Here is a 22,019-nt window from a genome sequence, read left to right on the forward strand (position 1 = left end):
ATATCATTTATTTTTTAAATTACCAATGACTCAGATATTTGTAACATTCATTTTATTTATTAACTTTTTTTTGCAAAAGAACTTGATATGATGATTGATGCTAAAATAATATAATTGCGTAAATAATCAAATTGGCAATTTTTATAGGACATGAAATAGCGTGACTGAAAAATAAATTTGTGTTACTGTATATGCATATTTGATGCAAGGTTATTGCACGGATTCAAATTCATTTAAATAATAAATTTATAATTATTATTAAATTTTTTATCATTAATTTTTTTTCCGCCCAAGTCTATAGTTCATTTGAAAGTTTATTTTTACATACTCGTTTATAAATTGATAAGAAATAAATGTACAAAGAAAATAATGTTCAGTGCAAAGTTCATAGGAATGTACTTGATATATAATAATTTAATATTTATCAGTATGGATGTGTATTGTTTTTATTACGAAATATACTAATTACGAATGGCAATTTTCTCTTTTAAGGCTTCTTGCATAGTTAATTTGCTATCGTTAAGTAATCATTGATCTAATGATGTAATTACGACATCTTCGCTAATTTATTCGCAACATCCGTCAATAATAATTAACATTAAATTATATTTTTAATTTGAATTATATATATACATATCTATACAAAATAAACTTATGTCATTGAATAATTAAGTTATTCAATTTTTTGAATATTCACAAACTCACGATCGTTTATTTATGCAATTTTTTTTATTTTTTTTTTTCTTAAAATCTTTTTTTGATTAAATAACATTTTTTTAAAAGTTATTTTTGATGTCAGCATCAATTATTTCAATTAAAAATAAATCAATCAGTCCAATAGGTTAAATCGATACTCAGTAAATAATAAATTAATTTTTTTACGTCACAAGTTAAATTAAAGAATAATTAATTTTAAAATTCAAAATTTATAACTGAGTCAATTTTTTTTTTTTTCATCAGGAAATTAATATTAATACCCTTTGAATTATTTATTTAACGCGTCTATGAAAAATTAGCATACACGTGACACAGCGAACTTTAATTTAAAAAACGCACTCAATTTCATAAATTAAAGAAAAAAAATCAGTGACTTTATGATAAATCATTAATAGGAATTTGATTTTTGAAAAATTTAACGACAGTTCATGTAAAAAATAAATAAAATAAAATGATAGCACCGAAAAAACCGCAGCAATGCGGGAAAATTACATCCAGATATGGATTAAATTGCAAAAATAATTATTCCTATTAATTTAACAAAAATTATATATAATTTCAAGTTTGGTTACACTTAAATGCAAAAAATGTCTATACATATATTTAGAACGCGTAATTTTCTATTAAAAATATTTGAAATGTTTGAAAAATGAATAAAACGGATGTTCAATAAACGATTGAACTCGATTACGAATCGTAAACACTTGCAAGTGTTATTATATGTGTATGTGTACATATAGATACTAGAATAATGTGTATTAACATTAAAGTCTATACGCAATGAGGCCGCGGTTGGTTATCGTTGTACGTATTTGTATAACGAGTCCTCGGACTTAATCGTAATGCGTAAGTATCCACAAGGCCGTAACTTGTTATCGTTTATATATTTCATTATTTTCATTATTAATATATAATAATGTGTAATATATAAATATCGTGATATATCAGCGTTAATAATCCGGATTTAAATTATCGAAATTTTAATTGGAATTGCAATTGAATAAAATATTAATTTAATTTCTACGGGTTACCAAAATTGTCGATAAATTTTTTACTATACGCGGATAATTTTTTAGTAAAAATTACCCATAAAGTTTGGTACTGAGAAGACATATATGCAGGAACTAAATTTTTACGATGCTGTTAGTAAAAATGACACTTTATGTACATGCTATCGAGAACTATATTTTATACAATACATGGAAAAAAATTAGATATTTACTACATGTCCTGACGGTATTAAAATTTTTACTAAAAAATTATTTGCACATATGGTAAAATTTTGAATTCAAAACAATTTAGGATTTTTAGTTTTAATTTTTCAACTTTAAAATATTTTGAAATAATTCAAAATTGTCAACGTAAAGTTCAGCTCTTTAGTTAGCGATCAAAAAAATTTCATAATTATGATTATTAATTAATGATGTACCTGAATATCGGAACGTTTTTCACGCAAAGAAAATGAAAATAATTTATGCAATTTGACTCTAAAGATGATTTAAGGGGTAGTTAGGGGTGGTCTGCAATTTTCAACTGACGTGCGAAACATTTTCGAAATTTAGATCCAGTAAATTTTTTTACTTCTCATTTCATTTTTTTTATCTTCGTTCCGCGAAATATTCTGATCTTCAGGTACATAATTAATGAAAATTAATTAATTTTTTGAGAATGTACTAAACAAGAAATTCAATATTCAAATTTCAAATTTGGTTATTGTGAATTTTTTTTTTTTTAATTTGAAAACGTTTAATTAAAAGTTTAAAATTTTCGACTTCAATTCGTAATTTTATCATCATAAATATTTTCAAACGATTTTCTTATTACATGGGTATTAATTATTGCCTTTAGAATTATTCAATTGATATAAAAGTCTTATATTTTTTACGAATTAGAAATTGAAATTTTTAAAACCTCAGTTCCACCGAGTTTTGATTTTTCTTTTATGATTTCCTGTCAAAAAAAAAAAATTTTTCTCATACTTTGTGGTAATCAGTTTCAGCTGTTATATATTTGCAATGACTGAGGAAAAATATTGTCCAACATTTAAGAAAAAACGAAAATAAAAAAAAAAGATAAGAGAAGGATCTCTCGTTAAATCTGCATGCTTCAGCACACTTCCTGCGTTCTTAAAATGTAAATTATGCAAACCAAAACACACCCGGCGACACGCTTTGAATATTCGCGGGATTTCTTTAGCTTTTGTATACTTGTATAAAGGATAAATGTATATATATATGTACAAATACATGCACATATATTTCTTGACGTACAACACCAGCAGTACAGTAGACTGGTTAGTTTTATACATAGACATCCGGGCAAAATGTATAGCAATGTTTAAATAGCCTTTGCTGGCGACTAGATCGTTGAAAAAGTTGACATGTTCAAGAGTCCATGACGTCAGAGAGAATAATGCCCGTATTCGTAACATTAATGCGGTTTTAGTCGGTTATACTATACGTGAAAATAGTACTCGGAATTTAATCTAATGTATAAATCTGTCAGTGAAAAATTACATAAGTTTAAAATCTCAAATCGGATTCAAATTTTTTTACGCGCGGAAAATTATTGGATTTTATTTATCGCAACGTTTTTTTGTTGAATGATTAATGGAGTTTTAATTGTTGTATAAAAAAAGAAAAAAAATCATTTGAAATATCGTTTTAAATCTACAAAGTTAGATAATAGTCTTATGCAATGAATTCTGTTGAACGTCATCGTCAAAACGATTTAATGAAACTTAACTAATCAAAGAATCTTTTCAAATATTTATACAATTGACATCAAATATATTTATTTCCAAGGTTAAATAATTATTTGTAATTTTATTTTTTATTGTTTCATGTCACGATATTTGATAATTTTTAGTACTGCGGAATAACTTTTTTTTTTTAAATTCTAGATACAAAAAAATTTTGCGGTAATAATGATTTGTTTCAGTAAAAAATTTTGATCTTAAATTATTTTGAGCGGGAATGATATTTGAAAATTTGTATTTTTAGACCAAGTGATTATTAGTTTGAAACTGATCTTGGGTAACATATTATTATTAGAAGTAAGAGTAAAAAAAAAAGTTGGTTTGATTTTAAAAATATATAAACATTTTAAAAATAATAATTTGTATTTGAATTTCTGTTTAAAATTCATTTAATTGTTTACGATGAACAATTTTTGCAACGTTTCAAATTTAACTTCTACATTGCAAATAATCAGCGCAATGTTTTTGTAGTACACGAGTCGTAAATTAAAACGCTGCAAAAAAGTGTTGCAAGAGAGCGTTAAAATTGCGTTTAATTATTGCGATAAATATTTTTTTTGCAAATTAAGAAATTACTTTACTTGCTGCTAATAACAAAAATGATCATTTTCACGTCAAATTAGAGTTTTTTGTTGATTTATTCTGTGATTTATTCCATATAAAAATCATTTCTTTTTTTCAAATAAAACCATACGTTGGCTAACAAATAAACAAAAATTTAAGATCGGAAAATCCAAAAATTTTTTTCTAATTCAGTTTTGATGATTTGATTTGGCCGAGTGCTCTAAAGTATATTCCTTCCGATCAAATTTTCAAATTAATGATTTAAAAAAAAATTTTAGGAATCGACTGCGAATTTCAGAAACCAGTAAAGCAAAATGTCAAAGAGAATTTTTTTTTTAAACTATAGTTCTTTTGTATATCATCCCAGTTTTTTTTTGTATGAAAATGTATTTCATTAAACAATACATCATATTAAAATTTAATATGTTCATTGTTTTATATTACAAATTTGAAACAAAGTAAAAATTTTTCTCTTCCTGGGTTTTGACTTTGACATCCGTGTTATTGTTTAAATTTTAAATGAAATGTATTTCGAGCCTTTCAGTTTTTTATTTAAAAAATTATGAATGTCAATTAATTATAGAATTGAAAAAAATTCTTTTTCAAATTCAACAAAAAAAAAATGATATATTTTTCGGTCTATTATATTTTAAATATCAAAATTTATGACAGCTAAAAAAAAAAATTTCAAATTGAAATATAAAATTTTTGTAATTTAAAAATAAAAAATAAATGAAAATTGATTGACGTTTTGTGAATATGCATTAAAAAATGCATTTGACGTTTAAATGAGTATTTGATTATTCAAAATTTTAATTACACACATTACATTGTTACAATTAAAATTTACAGCTGTATTGTATTTTAAAAACAATGGACACTTTATTATTTTATCCTACTCATATTATTATAAAAGTTAATTGTGCAGCCGTCGTTAAATTTTCCATCTGTTAAACTGTCCAGATTATTTCCATTTAATTTTCATTTTATTATTCTTTTTATTTTATTTTTATTTTTATTTATCTCTTCTTTTTAATTGAATTTAAATTACCAGCGCAGTGGCTCGTGCTGCAAAATTAAATGTAAAAAAAAAAAATAAATTAAAATAAAAGTGTTAGCAGGTGTAGATCGTCGTGTATACTCACATGTGGTAGATCGAGAGAAGATACTTAGCATTTATTTTCTCTTAACCGTCTTGAAAAGCACCTGCAGCTGTATATAAAGTTACGATTGTTGTATTATATTTTTTAAAAGCCACATGGAATTTAAAAAGAAAAAAAATATAAATACAAAAGACTATAGGAGAATAAGAAAATTAGTTTTTTAAATAGCTATATATTTTATTATTTTTTTTATGACTATGCGGGTGTAATCTGGTGTCGTTTGTACTTCAATTTGTCTAGAATGTTTCCTAAACAACACCTGCATAACAAAATCTATTAAATTTAATGATATTGAGATTTTTGTTTAAAATTATGTATCCAAAGTCCCATTAATCTAGAATTATTATATTTTTCAACGGTAGTGCAACAAATAAAAAAAAAAATAATAAATAAATCACGGGTCTAATAACGGATTACATAAATTTTTGTGTCATTTCAATGTGACCCGTTTGTAAAAGTTATTAACACAGTTTATGTCAAAATTTTAACGCACTGAAAAATTTTCCTTTAAATTTAAAGCAAATTACTCGATGTTGTCAATGTAATGAATTTTCTGCATAAATAGATAATTTTTTCAATGGATGTTATTGCATTGGATATTTTTCATGGATATTAATCATAGATATTTTTGCGTTGGATATTTTTATGATGGATATTCTGACAGGTCACCAAAAAAAAAATATAAAAAATAAATGCGTGTCACATGCATTCTAGTTTTATATTATTTTACATTGAAAGAGTTTCGAAAATAATGTGGGATAATAATCAGTCGATAGAATGAAAAAAAATTAACCGATCGACGCAGTGAGGAAATTCTCATCGACTTTATATCGGGATGCCCAGACACATGTTTCTGTGAAGGATCTAGGATCGAAAGGATTTTTTTCCTCCATTATTCTATCATATAGAGGAGATGAAATGTATCTGAAGTTTACTTCGAACACCTGATCGGCTGAAGAGTATAATAAAAATATGCATAATTAGAATATATTAACTGTAGGACAATGTGAAATGTTCATTTCAAAATTTCGTTTTCGATAGTGACGCTCAAATTAACCCAATAATTTTAGTAATTCACAAAACATAATATAAAATTTTGATGTGGATACATATATGAGACAACTATAAACTATAAACTATGAACAAATATTAAATACAAGTAAAAATAATTTATTAATGTATACAGGCCAATGAAAACAACATTTTAATTGTAATAGAAAAATATTAATATTTTTTCTATAAATATTAATAAAAGACAAGTATTTTAGCCCACGCTCTTCTGCTTTTATTCGCAACTGTTAACCGTGCGTAACGAGAGATCTTGTTGTCTTTACGCTCGAGATCCGTCGTAGCACCTTTCATTGTTTGCAGGTCGTTCGTCCCGTATTTCTTTCTCTTAATGTCGATGGAATCGTAAATATCCGGCTTTCTCAGTACTCCTTTACCTTATTACTCCTCATAATAAACTTACCTGTGCCATTAAATTAAAAAAACTAAAAAAAATTATTAAATAATCTATTTTCAAAGACCACTTACTTTCCAGAAAATTTTTTTTTTCTTTTTTCAAGTGATTATACAATCAGAAATTCATTAGATCTATTTATATAATTATAATTACTTATTTTTTTACTTGAAAATAATTAACTTTTTTTTATAAAATTGGAAATAAATATTCTCTAAACATGAATTAGTGAAAATATAAAATAAAATATAAAAATATAAAATTCCAAAAAGTGGTTCGATTGACACTCCGAATAAGTAAATATTCGCTTCTTTCACTTATTCATATTTAGAGAATATATACACAGAAAAAAATGATGTCTCGAAATCTGAATGAAATGAAAACAAAAATTTTCTCATTTCTTGGCTCAAAAATTTTATTTTTCCCTTAAGAAAATTTTTTCTCGCCCCAAGAAAATTTTCGTCTTCACTTCATACTGCAAAAAATTTTTTGCGACAAGTAAAAATCCTTTTTTTTTTATGTATGAAAAAGAAACATTTTTTTAAAAATATGAAACTATCGCCGCCATTAATTTTTGTACTACAGAAATATTGAAAAAGAATACATTGTCAATATTTACTTATTTTTACAACAAAATGTCCATAAATATACAATCTATTGATTTGAATCTGTACCAAAATCACATGTAAATGCATAAGTTTCCAAATTTTCATATATTTAATTGTAATTATGTTTCTTATTTCAGATTAATGTCGGCGATAGTAAATTTCAAAATAATTTTTTTGTTTTCTTATCAACTCAGACATCGACTTTTTAAATTTTCCTTTCCTTTATTTTTGACAGTCAACTCAAATAACATAAATGTCTTAAATTACTTAATGGCCGCAAAAAAAAGTTAATTGGTTGTAATCGTAGGCACAAAAAAACGCGTATCTTATTTACGCTAAGATCTCTACTCATTTATTTATTTATTTTTTTTTTCAAACTTAATTTCTTATAACGACATAATTAAATTTTTTTTTACTTCTAATCTAAAATAATTTGCCATCCACTTTTAAATGGAGTGATCATAATAATTAGTGTAATTGCTTCCATGATAAAAAACGAAATTAAAATTAACATTTACATTCATTTAAAAAAATTTTTTATCAAACGATTGTTTGAACGAATTTTTTTTTATAATTAATCTCTTATTTTTACTGTATCAAAATAGTTTTTTTTTTTTTAATTATCATTAATTTAGATAAATATTTTTTATTTTTAATTAGATATTTTTATTTTCATTACTCAATAAAATCATATGTTTATAAAATATCTATAGCAAATATCTCGGTTACATAAAAATAATAATTTTATATTTTTATCATAACTTGTAATGCCAATAAATTATTCAAACGTTCAATTCCAATAGCTGACGTAGGATTTAACGATCTGTACAATACACCAAGTTATCGAACTTGGATTTATTATTATTATAATTATATAATTTATATTATTATTATTAAGCTTCAGGTCACGGATTAGTAATCGTTTATCTTGCCAGATCTGAATAAATAATATGCTCTAAGAGTTTATAGTTTCGACTTAACGTTACCGCTCATTTTATATATATATTTATACAATTAAATCTCATTAGATAAATACCGTTATAAAAAATTTTCTATCTCTATTTTATTATTTTATAACATTGTATTCTTAATATAAAAAAAATATATATAATACTTAAATAAAATTATCCAACCATTTTAAATATACATTATATTTGCGATATATTTTTTCTTCTACCTTATTGTAATATTTTATTTTTATGTTATGTATAATTTTTTTTTAAAGTTCAGCTTAAATTAATCTACTGATTCTATGATCCTGAAGTTAGCAGACAATTCAAAATTTTCGGATTTTTTTTTAAACAAAATATTTACAAAAAAAAATAAAAAATAAAAATATGCACATGTAGAAAATTTAAAAAACTACAGGTGCAATTTTTTCAAATATTTTTTTTTTAAATTTACCGTCTAAAAAAAAGTCCAAAAATTATTTGACGTCGGCTCACTTCAGGATCATCAAATTCTTTTATAATTGGTATAATTATACGTTATTAATATTATATATTTTGAACTTGTGAAAATGAAACAAAGTGATACATATTATCAATTATTTTCGAAATCAATAAACTTATCATCACAACTTTTAGTGAACGATTATCGGTACACTCATGAGCTTAAAAAAAAAATTAATCATAGTTAATTATCAACATTATTCTCCAAATTTGAATTTTCTTTTGGGTAATGAGGGTTCCACCATTATATCTCCCCAGACGAAATCTCCCCAGGACCAAATCTCTCCAGGACAAAATCTGTTTAGAAATTTTATCTTGGAGAGATTTTGTTGTAGGGAGATTTTGTCCAGAGAGATGAAGTCGTGTTACCGGTAATGAGTGAGTAATGGATCTTTTACCTTAGTTTATATTTATACTTCATATTCAATATCTAAAATAATTTTTTAAAAATAATAATAAAACGTTAACTTTTTTTTTACATGAATAAATTGAATTTTTTTAAACTTGCGAAGAAGTTCTCTAATAATAAAATTATATATTTAAGTTATCAATAAATATATAGCACGGGAAGTATAAGTAAAGACGTAAAAATCGATGGGTTCAGCCGAGTAATCGGGTTAATTTAATTATAGTTTGGCAAGTGATAGTAACGTAATTATTCGGCTAATAATATCGATAATGCCAACGTCAATTTATTAACTAACTAATGATGGATACGTTAAATTACTCGTACAGTGTATAATTTTATTACCATCAATTTATATTTTATTATTTCAATACCATAGAATTTTTTTTCAAAAAATATTTTAATTTACTTTTCATTGACAGGAAATTTTATAAAAAAATTTAATTCGGAAAAATTTTTAAATTCGGTCTCTAATTTCACATAAGTAAAATTTGTTAAATTAATTTTCCATCAGAATAAAAAAAAAATTTCAAGGTCAACAATTAATTCCTGTAATTATTTTGCACGACATATTTTTAAAATAAAAAAAATATATAAATAAATTTATAATTTTTTCAATTTTTAATGATAACCCAAGAAAAATTATCGCACTAAATAAAATAATAAAAAAACAAGTGTATCAAAAATAAAACAAAAAAAAAAAAATAATATTGATCCCTAAAGCAATATCTCGATATTTTTCAATACCAGTAATGAGCCCAAACATACATACATAAAGAGACAACACACAACTTAAATGACTACACAAACAAAGTACACGGCTTATCTTTCCCATCTCTAATTATGATCCGTGCATTAACTTCCATTGGTACTCAAACTATATATATAGTCCCAACATCCAAGACATGTAGACTAATAACCGCCAACTCTACAATTAAATCCCCAACAAAAAAAGAATAATCTATAATTTATTTCTCCAATAATAATTTTTTCCTATCATCACTCATCACTATTTTTTCATATCCGATATCTACATTATCTAGAACCCATCTATACATATAAAGTCCATAATAACTATATCGATTATGCAATCATATTAACTTTATTACTACCTATAGATAAAAATATGAATTAATATACAGCCTTAGGCAATTTCCATTAGCATATCAAGACGTTGACATCTCTGCACAATATTTAACTTAATTATTATATATAATATCATATCTAGTGATAAAAAAAATATATATAAATTGTGTTACGCGTCCATGTTCATACCGTAGATTCAAATCTATCTATCTATCTATCTATCTATATATATAACAAATATAGAATAGAACAACTATTGTAACCAACAATCATCAATATATCCAATAATATGAAACACCCACACATTATATAGTTGTATATATATTTTTTACCTCTTCTAGCTTTAGAATACCGTCAAACAACACGACATATTTCTCCATGTCGTGTTGATTTGATACCATCCATGTGGTGGTTATATGTTTTCGAATGGTCATAAACCGCAGTGGGGTTCTCTCAGCCACACGTTTCTGTGGCTTCTCTTCTCTTCTCTTCTCTTCTGTTTTACATCACAACACTATAATAAACTATTTTCCATTATACTCACCAGCAAATTCATTCTCTTTACTTATACATTTCATTCCTACATCCTCTACAAAAACAAATATATATATACATATATACTGTCACCATGTAAATTATTAAACACACACACACATGCTTACATTAATAATATAAACGTATTTGCACTAGTACAGTGTTAAATTTTAATTGCCGATGGTTGAATGATAAAAATCAACATTATATGCGTCATATATTTTGTACATGGATACATTACTTTTACGTGACTAGATATGTTGGTGCGTGTATCATACGCCCCAGGATATATATATATCTAGTATGTATTTTCAATTGCAAGCTCTCATTTGTGCTACTGTCATATCATACATTAATACTGACATGACATGTATGAGCCATATGTGGGTGTGGGTGTCGTAAAATATAAAACAAGGGGAAAGAAAAAGATAGAGAGATAGTAAACTGTTTAGCCAGTAAAGGAAAAAAATATATATCAAAGTAGGGAACATGTATAATATATATAGATATATATTTTTTATTTTATTTTATTTATTTATTTTTCTCGTTGGGTTGAGTCGATAGGGCCGTGTCTGGACAGCAAGTCCACGCGGACAAGAATTACTTGGCAGAGTGCCATTTTTTTTAATCTACTTCCCCACTTCTACCACCACTATTACCTTTTATTCCTGACAATTCGTCCCTTCCACGATACCGATGATAATACACTACATTGTAGACCGACGAGGACTGACTATGACGTGGCTCCACAAACGTCGCATCAAGTTCAGAGTCGACTTTGGACACCCGACTAGTTTAGACTGTATATGTAGTGTAGTTTTATTTAGTGTATTGTGATAACGGTTATTATCAATGTGGAGGTGAAATTGTGATAATGTTTATTATGCTTAAGTCGGTTAGAATAATAAAAGTATGGCGATGGTCAGTGTGGAATAAAACACGTGGTATGTGATATTATTTTTAAGAGGCTCGATAGAAAGATTGGACGGTATTATTTAACTCTATTCAAGACTACTCTATTAACACGTATTTATTTATACCATCAATGTACGTTGTTAATATAACTATTATTATTATTGTCATGAGAAATGTCCGATTCTGATTCCCATTCCGAAGACGATAATTTTCAAATTATTATACGGATTACGAGGTTCGTTGATTTATTTTTGTCAACGAGTGTGTATTTTTTATTTCACTTTTTTGAGTTAATTATGATATTCTGCGTGAATGAGTTACATAATCAGCGAATTGAGTTGTAAAGTATTTATAGATATATTAATATATATTACAAATTCCCTAGTGTTAAATCTTTTTGTAAATATAGATGGTTAAAACTACTTATTTATTCTGCATTTTGTTATGTAATTGTCTTATGTAGTAATTACTAAATACTTATTTCAAATTCTGGCAACGGGTTTTCATACTTTAGTCAGACTATCAATGAAGTTTGGGATTGGGGAATCCGGAGTAAAATGGGATGTATTAGATTTGTTTTTCTTTTTTAATTTTAAATACGGGCAAAGTGGCTATTTCAAATAGGGCGGCAAATTCAAAATTTTGAATTCAAAATTATTGTAATACTTTTTTTTTATTAATTGCAGAAAATAGTCAATACGAACAATAAAATTTTTGGTAGAATTACTTGGAGTGTCCAACTTGCCCTATTTTATCTTAGGGCGGGGGGAGAAAAGTTTATTTTTTTTTTTTTTTTTTATTTCAGAATCACTTTTGTAAATATTATTGAGCATTATTTTGAATTTTCTTTTTGCTAAACTTTTTCATAAATCGAGTGTCCAAAAATTTGAATGACTTTTGTTTTGTGATGAAAACAATTAAACTTTTTTTTCCTTTGCATCCAATAATTATATAAAATGTAATTTTTTTTATATAAATTAAAATAAGAAAATTTAATATAATTCCCAAAAGTTTTTTTGTTTTTTACCTTTTTTACGGACTACCCCATTTTGCCCGCCAAAAATCAAACTTTTTTTTTTTTGACAGCAGCTGAAAATTTTTTCTATTTACTTTGAATACAAAAAAAAAAATTAATGAATTCAAGTTCCCAAAAATTTGATTTTTTCTTCAGATCCCCCCCCCCCTCCCCTTTCCTAAGAAAACGTAAATAAATATTTTGGATTAAAATAAAAAAACAAATTTCTGACTATTAAGTGGCCAATTTCACCCCAGATTTTTATGTTAAAAATGTCGTTACAAGGGCAAATAAAAAGTTTTAATATTTTGAACAAAACTATAATGATATATATATATAACCTCATTCATGCCGAGTTGGTCTCTTTTGCCAGATATTTATTTAGCCCAAGCAAGTGTTGAAATGAAGGAAAAAATTTGTCTTTTGTTTGATGGTTTATTTTACATCATTTAAAACTGTCAGTATGAAGAGTTTATCTATGATCTTACTCGAAACTTTATCTCTCTTCATCCTGATACATTCACATTTTTACATTTTTTTACCTTCACACATTGTGTATATATTACGGATATAAATATTTGTCATGTGAAAAGATTAGAAATCTTGTATAAGGTGTCAGAAAATAACATAATTATTATTATTCTTTTTTTTTTTTTACATAATTGTAGGCTAAAGTATCAAAACAATTTATGTCACCAGTCTGACAGGTGATAATTTGAATGATGGAACAGACTAAAAAATATGATAATTTTAAATCAAACAGATTTTTTTCGATACTAATTATCGATAATTTGATGAATAAATAATATAATTTTTTTTTAATCTACTGCTAACTTTATTTACATATTTATTCAAATATTTTTAGAATAAAGGAACAAATAAAAATATAAGAGGGAATCATATTTATCAGTAAACAAAAAATAATTATGATTATATATGTATATATATATATATAATTTTTCCACTTTTTCAAGGAAACAACTCTTAACACTGTCCATAATAACTAGGTTTATGAATATGCCATTTCATATATATACAAATATATATATATATATATATATATATATATATATATATATATATATATATATATATATATATATATATATATATACGATTGACCATTGCGTGACGAATGCCACGTTGTCACAGAAAAGAAAAACGAGGCGTTAAGTCTATAAAAAAAAATAAAAAATTCATAACCTACTCAATTAAATGATAAAAAAAAAAGCAATTCTTCATATTATATATGACCTATATTATTATTAAACTGAAACACTTTGAGAAACTTGTATTCATATAAATTTATCACTCTATATATTTAAAGTATGACATCATTCGCGGTCTTGACACTGCAATTGAAAATTGTTCAATAAAAGTATTTACAATGTCAATAAATATTTATATAGATATACATTTCTGTATATCCTTTTACTACGTATTTACGAGGGTACATTACACGCATAAAAACTTTTAAACTTTTCATTCTACAGCCCTTACTTATTTTTATGTCATTCTTGTCATTTCTCTTTCTCTTATTATTGTCCTACTTTATGACAAGTTGCCGAGGGTAAAAAAATATATCAAATAAAGTTAAAAAATAGCAAGTAAATCAAATTGACACTTTTCTGATCAGCCAATTAATGACATACATTCGCTTGCTAAAGGTCACCTTTTCTATTTTTGTCACTACTTATACATATATATATTATATAGACTCATATATGCATCAAGTAGACAAGAGTGTGAAGTAAAGTTGCACTTGGTGCAGTATATCGACAAATTACAAGAGAGAAATATATATATATATATATATATATATATATATATATATATATATGTATGTAGTTGACTAGATTGCTTGTTATGAGACGTTTTGCGTCACAGGATGTACTGCGTTCAATAAAATTTAATGTTTCTTAACTAAAAAATTAAATAAAAAAAAAAATGTCTTAATAAATTAAACTCCATATAAAAAAAATTTTTTATCAAGAATTTCATAGCGAGTTTAATATTTTTGACATAATAATGAGGTGGTTAAGAATGAATTTCATTAAATATTCGATTATATAAACACAGAAGATGATCATGATGAATTTATAATCAGGTGATTAGTATTCAGAGTTATTTATATGATTAAATTTTCATTTAAATTGATAAATTTTTGAAGTTTATTATAGTATAGGCAAGACGCCGTTTTTAAATTACGTAACAAATTTAAGGGCAGGGGGTCAAACCTGTTTACTATTTGCTATGGTATGAGATAGGGCGTTTTTTAATCTTTGCACGTAATTTATAATAATAAATGTTGAACTTTATGATGATTAATAAAAAAATAAAATTTTACTTGGCGCAGGAATTTGTAGTCGAATGTAATTTATTTTAATAATAAAATTTAATGACCTCCAATCAGGTATAGATTTGTATTACAGGTGTCTATTAGTCAATAATTATGAAAGCAGTTTAAATATGATCTGCATTTTTTTAGAATAAACAAAATTACGTACAATATAGAGGAGGAGGGGGAAAACTGTACTCATTAAATTATATTAATTAAGACATTTAGTTTTTTAATTAATGTTTCATAAACTTTTACTGATGTTATCAAACTCTAAGCACATGATGACTAATTAAAAGTTTAATTTAATAATAATAACTGTCATTGCAAACTTGAATAATTAAATTCTGAAAATTTATTAATTAGTTATTAACACTCAGATAAATAACATTTTATTTTAGATCACAAAATATATGACTTATTAAAACCAAAAAAATCAGATTTAGATCATGTGTATCATGTAAATAAATTTAATTGATGGACCCGAAGATCGGAACTTTTGAATTTTAAAGAAAAGAAATTTACGTAATTTGACTGCTTAAGGGGTAATTGGAGGTATGGTGCAATTTTTGGTTGACGTGCGAAACATTTCAAAAATCTAGATCCAATAGATTTTTGACTGTTCATTTCCGTTCTGTGAAAAACGTTCTGATCTTCAGGTACACGGAAAAAATAGAATATTGAAAATTAATAAATTAGTAAAAAGTGGAATCTGTTATCAATAATTAGTACTATTATGTACTTAATGCAAAGTAGTTTACTAATTTTTGTAGATTCCTAAAAACTACTATCAATTATTTCAAAAAGTAAGAAAATATTATTACTTTTAGGTATAATACGGGACTTATTAGTAAAAATTAATTAATTTATGGCATAATCTATTAAAAAGTAATGATTGGTCAAATTAAGAATTGCTATCTTACTGATTTTTCCAGCCGAAAATTGCAAAAGTTACAAACTTTTATTTTATAAATTCGATATCACTGATCAATTATTAGCTTAAAATATCATTTATTCATCATTATAAATTAATTTACAATATACATAAATCGAATAAGTGGTAAATAATAAAATGAAAAATTAGTATACTAAATACTGATTTTTTGCTCATAAAAATACCGAAAACTTTAAACTCTTATTTTATAAATTCTATTCCATTGACTAATAATTAATATGAAATGTTATTTATTCGTTATTATAAATTAATTTATTTTATACATAAATCGAATAAGTGGTAAATTTTTAAAATTTTTCTTTGTTTATTTGAATAGTAATAAATAACTGTAGATACAAATTTATCGATTCTTTTTCATATTAATTTTAATATACGAAATTACAAATTTTGCTCTTCTATGTGTATCAAATTTTGATATAAATAATAGCCATTTTGTTATATATATAATGATCCTGGTTTGATATTAGTATACAAATATACTAATTTTAACTCAAAAATAAACTACAAACTATTAAAATTTTGAGCATCATTTTTTTCAAAAAGATTTTATCAAAATAATTAATTAAATTTTGTTTACTTCTTAATTTTTAAATATGTAGAAAATAAATTTTTTAAATAATAATTATTAAAAAAACGAAAGTGTATTGCGTTGGCATAAGGAGAGTACTGCAGTACTCGATATAGATAGAATAGATAGAGGTATCTCTACCTTTCGAGAAAACTGAACACGTCCGCGGGCGAGACTAGGGTCCAGATGGTCTCTCGCGCGTCCGGGAGAAACAATCGGCGGCTGACACCTAATGCCCACCTGTTGCAAGTGCATCCACACACTCTGCTTGTTCCTAGTTGACGAGAACGCGAGAAAGACAAAGACAAATATTGGCTACATAGAGACAGCGGCTGCATATTTCAGTCTTTCAACTGCATTCAATTTACTTTACACGATCTATTACATTTTAAACTGTGTGCCTTACAATTGCAATTAAAATAACTACTAATTACTTTTGTATACAAAAAATTACTTCAATTTTCCAGGATAATTGCCATGGAGATTCAATACAGTTTATTGATTTTACATAAATATCGATTTTTTAATGATTAAAAAAATTGAATCTTAATCTGGATTTCAATTCAAATAAATTTTTTAATATTGTACTAATTTTTTTTTAAAAAACCTTAATTAGTTTTTGATCATCGTGAGTTTATTAAAGTCTTGCTATGAAATTTCTTGTATTTAAAAACTAATTGCCCATGAAAAAAAAATTCAATTGAAATTGATGATACTGCAATTAGCCGACATCTAATAATTTTTGGATTTTTTTTAAAACGAAAAATTGAAAATAAAAAAATATTTCAAAAAATTGCACCTGTAGTTTTTTAATTTTCTACATGTGCATATTTTTATTTTTTTTATTTTTGCAATTGATTTTTGAATAAAAAGTCTAAAAATTGTTAATTGTCTTCTAACTTCAGGATCGTAACTTAAAGTACATTAGTAATTAAATTATAATAATAATAATAATAATAATAATAATAATAATAATAATAATAATAATAATAATAATAATAATTAATTTAAATAGTAAAGTTAATTGATAACATAAATAGATTGCTAATTTATACAGTTTTAATGAGTTGCATAAGAAAATAAAACACAAACTAATCAATGTAGACGAAGATGAATGTAAGAGCTAATTTTTTACTATCAACTTTCATTAGTCAATGTACTCGGTAACACGGAGCTGTCTCTCTTTCTCTTTTATAAATTTTATTTTTATTCCAACTAATTTTTATTTTGTTACTTTATTTAACTTTTTTTTTTTTTTTTTATGGACTCTTCTAAAAAAAAGTTTTTCGTCACGGTCCATTATGTTTTTCCCGTTGCTAAGAATTTCCGATAAGGTCGAAAGAGCATCGTCCTCTTGTGTCGTCGTCCACTCCCAGGATACGGTTGATCGTTGGGGCGACGGCCTCAAGTAGCATTCTTCGATTTGCCAATGTCCATTTTCATTTATATATATATGTAGTTTAACTATTTTATTTTTATTGCTATTTTATTATTCATATTTATTGTCTTTCAACATATATATCTATATATCTTTTTATTACCAACTACAAGTATTTCAAATATACACAGAAAAATAATTTTTTGACGCAAGAAAAATTTTGCATTAGAATTGAAAAAAAAAAAAAAATTTCTCAGGACTGGAAAAATTTATTGATACAAGAAATTTTTTTTCGCCCCAAAAAATTTTTTCTCGCCTCAAAAAAATTTTTATTTTTAAATCATAGCGCAAAAATTTTCTTGGGTTGAGTGAAAATTTTTTTGGAGCAAGAAATCCTTTTTTTTTTTTGTGTATACTTTAATTTAAGTGTAAACCGAGCATTTAAATTAATTACATATACACATATATACATATATATATGTTCGTGAAAAAAAAATATAAATTATAAAAGTTCAGTTTAATTATTTTTTTAAATAAATCATTTTTTTATTCATATTATTTTTTACAACTGTAATTATGAAAATAAATAAAAATAATTTATTTAAAAAAAATTCAATAATTATTAAATTATTTTCATTACCTCGTAATAATATAACGGCTTGTATAAAAAATAATATGTAATATATCATATCCATATATAGATCGTATACAATTTATATACCTTTTACAATGAAATAAAATATGTGGTATCCACCGACTATATATAGCTCTATACAATTTATAAATGGCTAAAATCGTTCATACAATTAATTTAAATAATCACTAATTCATTTAAACAATAGTCGATTTGTTATCTTAAAGCAGCACATCGTCGCTTATTTCATACAAGGGGCTGTACTTAAATTACGTATCAAAATGTTACTTCCACCTCTTGCCTTCGATATTGTACGTATTTTTTTTTTTTTTGAATTTAGCAATAGGCCAATTTCAGTGCGCCAAATAAACGTAAATTTTTTAAATTAATTACCTTATAAAGTTTCATATTTATTTGTATAAATTGTATACATAAATTAAAAAACGCTCTACCCCATACTATATGTTCCTGAAGATCGGAAATTTCCGAACGAAAACGAAATATTTCCCGAGTCGAAATTTAAATCGTAGATCGATCGTACATTGAAAACGTAAATTTAACCTTTCAAGACGTAAATAGCCGTAAAAACGTATTTTTGACGTAGTTGACGTACAAAAACGTGAATAAGACTTGCGTGATCGTAAACACAACCTTTCAAAACTTGCAATACAAAAATTAACCTATACTGAAAACATTTCGATGCCAAAAAAACATATCTAGCAGTCAGAAGATAAATAAAAATTTCAGCAGCTTTTAAAAAATATTTTGAGCCTTGCAAGAGATAACTCTGATGGCTCGTAAGCTAATTAAGAGAGTTAGAGACTCAAAGAGTTATCTCCTACAAGGTTCAAAATATTTATCAAAAGCTGCTGAAATTTTTATTTCTCATCATCCGACTGCTAGATATTTTTGAAGGGTTGTATCTACGATTACGCAAGTCTTATTCACGTTTTTGTACGTCAACTAAATACGTCCAGTAAATTTTTTACTTTTTATTTTCGTTCCACAAAAAACGTTCTGATTGTCAGGTACATTTTTAAAGTCAAATTACACAAATTATTTTAATTTTCGTTGCATGAAAAACGTTTCGATCTTCAGGTACATCCATACCATAGCAAATAGTAACAAACTGGTTTGACTTCCCCCTGTTCTTAAATTTGTTACGTAATTTAAGTACAGTCCCCAAGTTTATTTATGTTTGTTTACTCTCAGTCTCAGGAACATAACATATTTTATAGTTAACATTATAGATGTAAGTCTCATCTTTGTTGGTTGAATTGCGACAATAAACATTGCAACACAATATTACACAGCAATACTACATTTTACTATACCCATATATATTTATGTACATATATCTATATAGATATACATATAAATATAATATAACCCGAATCCACAGTAATGAATAATACAAGTACATAAGACCTATTCCAGTCTTGTCACAGAAAAGTTTAATAAAATAACTGAACCTATAGCATAGTATACTATATGTCGTACTTATATTACATATATATGTATACATTTAACGCAAACATTTATTGTAGTCATTGAAATGTCGTGAACGCGTAATTTTCCCAGCATAAATGACCCCCATAAGCCACGAACAATAATAGCTATTTAACGACATGTTATTAAATCCACACATGCACATCAACCAATCATATATAAATATATAAAATTATATAGCACATATCGTAGGTGGTATAATTATAATAAGTTTATTTATAAATATAACTATAAATAATTTAAATACATAAATAAGGTCAGAAGATTGTAATTATACTCGAAGCTATCGAGGACTTCAAAGTAAAAAAATTAAAAAATAAAACAAGTCGTGTTACATTAGGCGTGCGACACCGTTATAAACAAGTATATATAGGTATTGGTATAGGTATATATGTTAAATATGTGTCTCGTTTGTCCACCTACTCTCTTGGTCATTTTATCTCAACTCACTCTTTCCCATCTTCATTTATTTTTATTACTCTTTTGCTTCTGGCCAACCCATTTTATCCCGTTCCGCTTTTCCTGACGTTATCTCTCAAGTTCGCTTACAACTTTTGCTTCTATTCTGCTGATCCTACTGTTGTACTAGTTCGTTTACTCTACTCTAGTGCAGAAGGGCTCTAAGCTCTTATGAGAAAAATAAAAACATAAGTCTACTGGTTGCTATTGTATCTTATACTCTTGAGTTTTTTAAATTTTATGAAGTAAATGATGAATTTTTAACGGAAAAAAAAAAATTATCGGAGTGAATGCGCAGCGGATGACTGTTTATTTATTTATTTACCTCGGAGTAAAATTGACTCCAAAGGGGAGTTTGTTTTTGGATTAAAACTCCAAATCGGAGTGAATGCAGATTTAAATAAAATCCAGATCACTCCGTTGGAAAAATAAACTGTGTTCAAAATATATATATATATATATATATATATATATATATATATATATGTGCGCTAGCTAACAAATTTACATATATAACTATCAATATATGTAATACATCTATGTGCTAACTTATAAGTTTACATATATGATTATAAATATATATAATACACGTATTAACTGATAAACTTACGTTTATAATCAATTATATTAAAACTTTCTATATTATATATAAAAAAATATATATTGTTTTTGGCCACTTATATGGTCCCATATTGATTATATATTTTTCCATATATATTTATCATATATGCTATTTTCATGCGGGTTACTTTGTTTATTAAAAATGAATACATTTTTTTAACGGCTCCTAATTTAATCTGATATATATATTTATGTAGAATATATTTATGTTGAAATATTTAAATAGAAATTTAATTTTACACTTTTTCATTAATTAAAATAAAGTATTAAATGCCCAAAAACGGAGCAGGGGCCAAAAATGGAATCTCTACTCTAAATTTTTTAAAAAACTCTTCCGTGATATTTTTTGCTATTGATAAATATATTTAGTAAATTTTTGATTTATACTAATATATTTTTATTGTTTTTCTGTTACAGGTAAGCAGTTAATTAGGAGATTAAAATGTTTGTCTAGTGTCTAGACGACAAACAACTTTTTCTTTCTTCGAAGGTTGTGACGACTAAATTTACGATTTTAAAATGTCATGAGATGTTACTGGGTGTGTCATATTTTTATAAATATATATAGATATGTTTACATTTATGAATGTATATGTTTATTTGTCATATGGATAAAAGTGTCGCGTGTGGACAATACAAATTCAAATAAATAATTCAGTGGGTGTATTAAGGACAAAAGAGAAAGAATTATTTACGTTGGTAGATATATCGAATCGATCCGATCGAAGTTTATACATATGAGTTTTTATATATATAAACCTTTATAACATATACATGCATAAAATGTGCACCAGCTTGTGCACGTGTGGATAAGGTTACCACGTCCCGTATCGACTGACCCCGAGCGCAATATTATTCCTCCAACGCATAACTGTACA

General features: G+C 25.5%; 1 protein-coding gene and 1 long non-coding RNA gene across 5 annotated transcripts in view; one reads left to right on the top strand and one right to left on the bottom strand.

Annotated features, from left to right (window-relative positions):
- LOC130667427 (protein split ends-like) overlaps nt 1-22,019 on the top strand; it is a 94,161-nt gene that overhangs the window by 23,308 nt on the left and 48,834 nt on the right. Inside the window, exon 1 of one of the 4 annotated variants that reach the window (XM_057468989.1) lies at nt 11,823-11,899. The exons of the other annotated variants lie outside the window; for them this stretch is intronic. Within the exon in view, the coding sequence (XP_057324972.1) occupies nt 11,838-11,899 (62 nt within the window). The 5' untranslated portion in view covers nt 11,823-11,837. Of the gene's footprint in view, nt 1-11,822; nt 11,900-22,019 lie in introns of those variants that run through there. 4 annotated transcript variants of the gene reach the window in all.
- On the bottom strand, nt 4,793-11,590 carry LOC130667432 (uncharacterized). Its single transcript, XR_008989846.1, has 3 exons — nt 11,409-11,590; nt 5,185-5,251; nt 4,793-5,107 (listed from the first exon to the last, which is right to left on the bottom strand). It is a non-coding gene; the product is annotated as an uncharacterized LOC130667432 (long non-coding RNA).

The sequence above is a fragment of the Microplitis mediator genome, chromosome 5 (assembly GCF_029852145.1).
Source record: "Microplitis mediator isolate UGA2020A chromosome 5, iyMicMedi2.1, whole genome shotgun sequence".
Classification (NCBI taxonomy): Eukaryota; Metazoa; Arthropoda; class Insecta; order Hymenoptera; family Braconidae; genus Microplitis; species Microplitis mediator.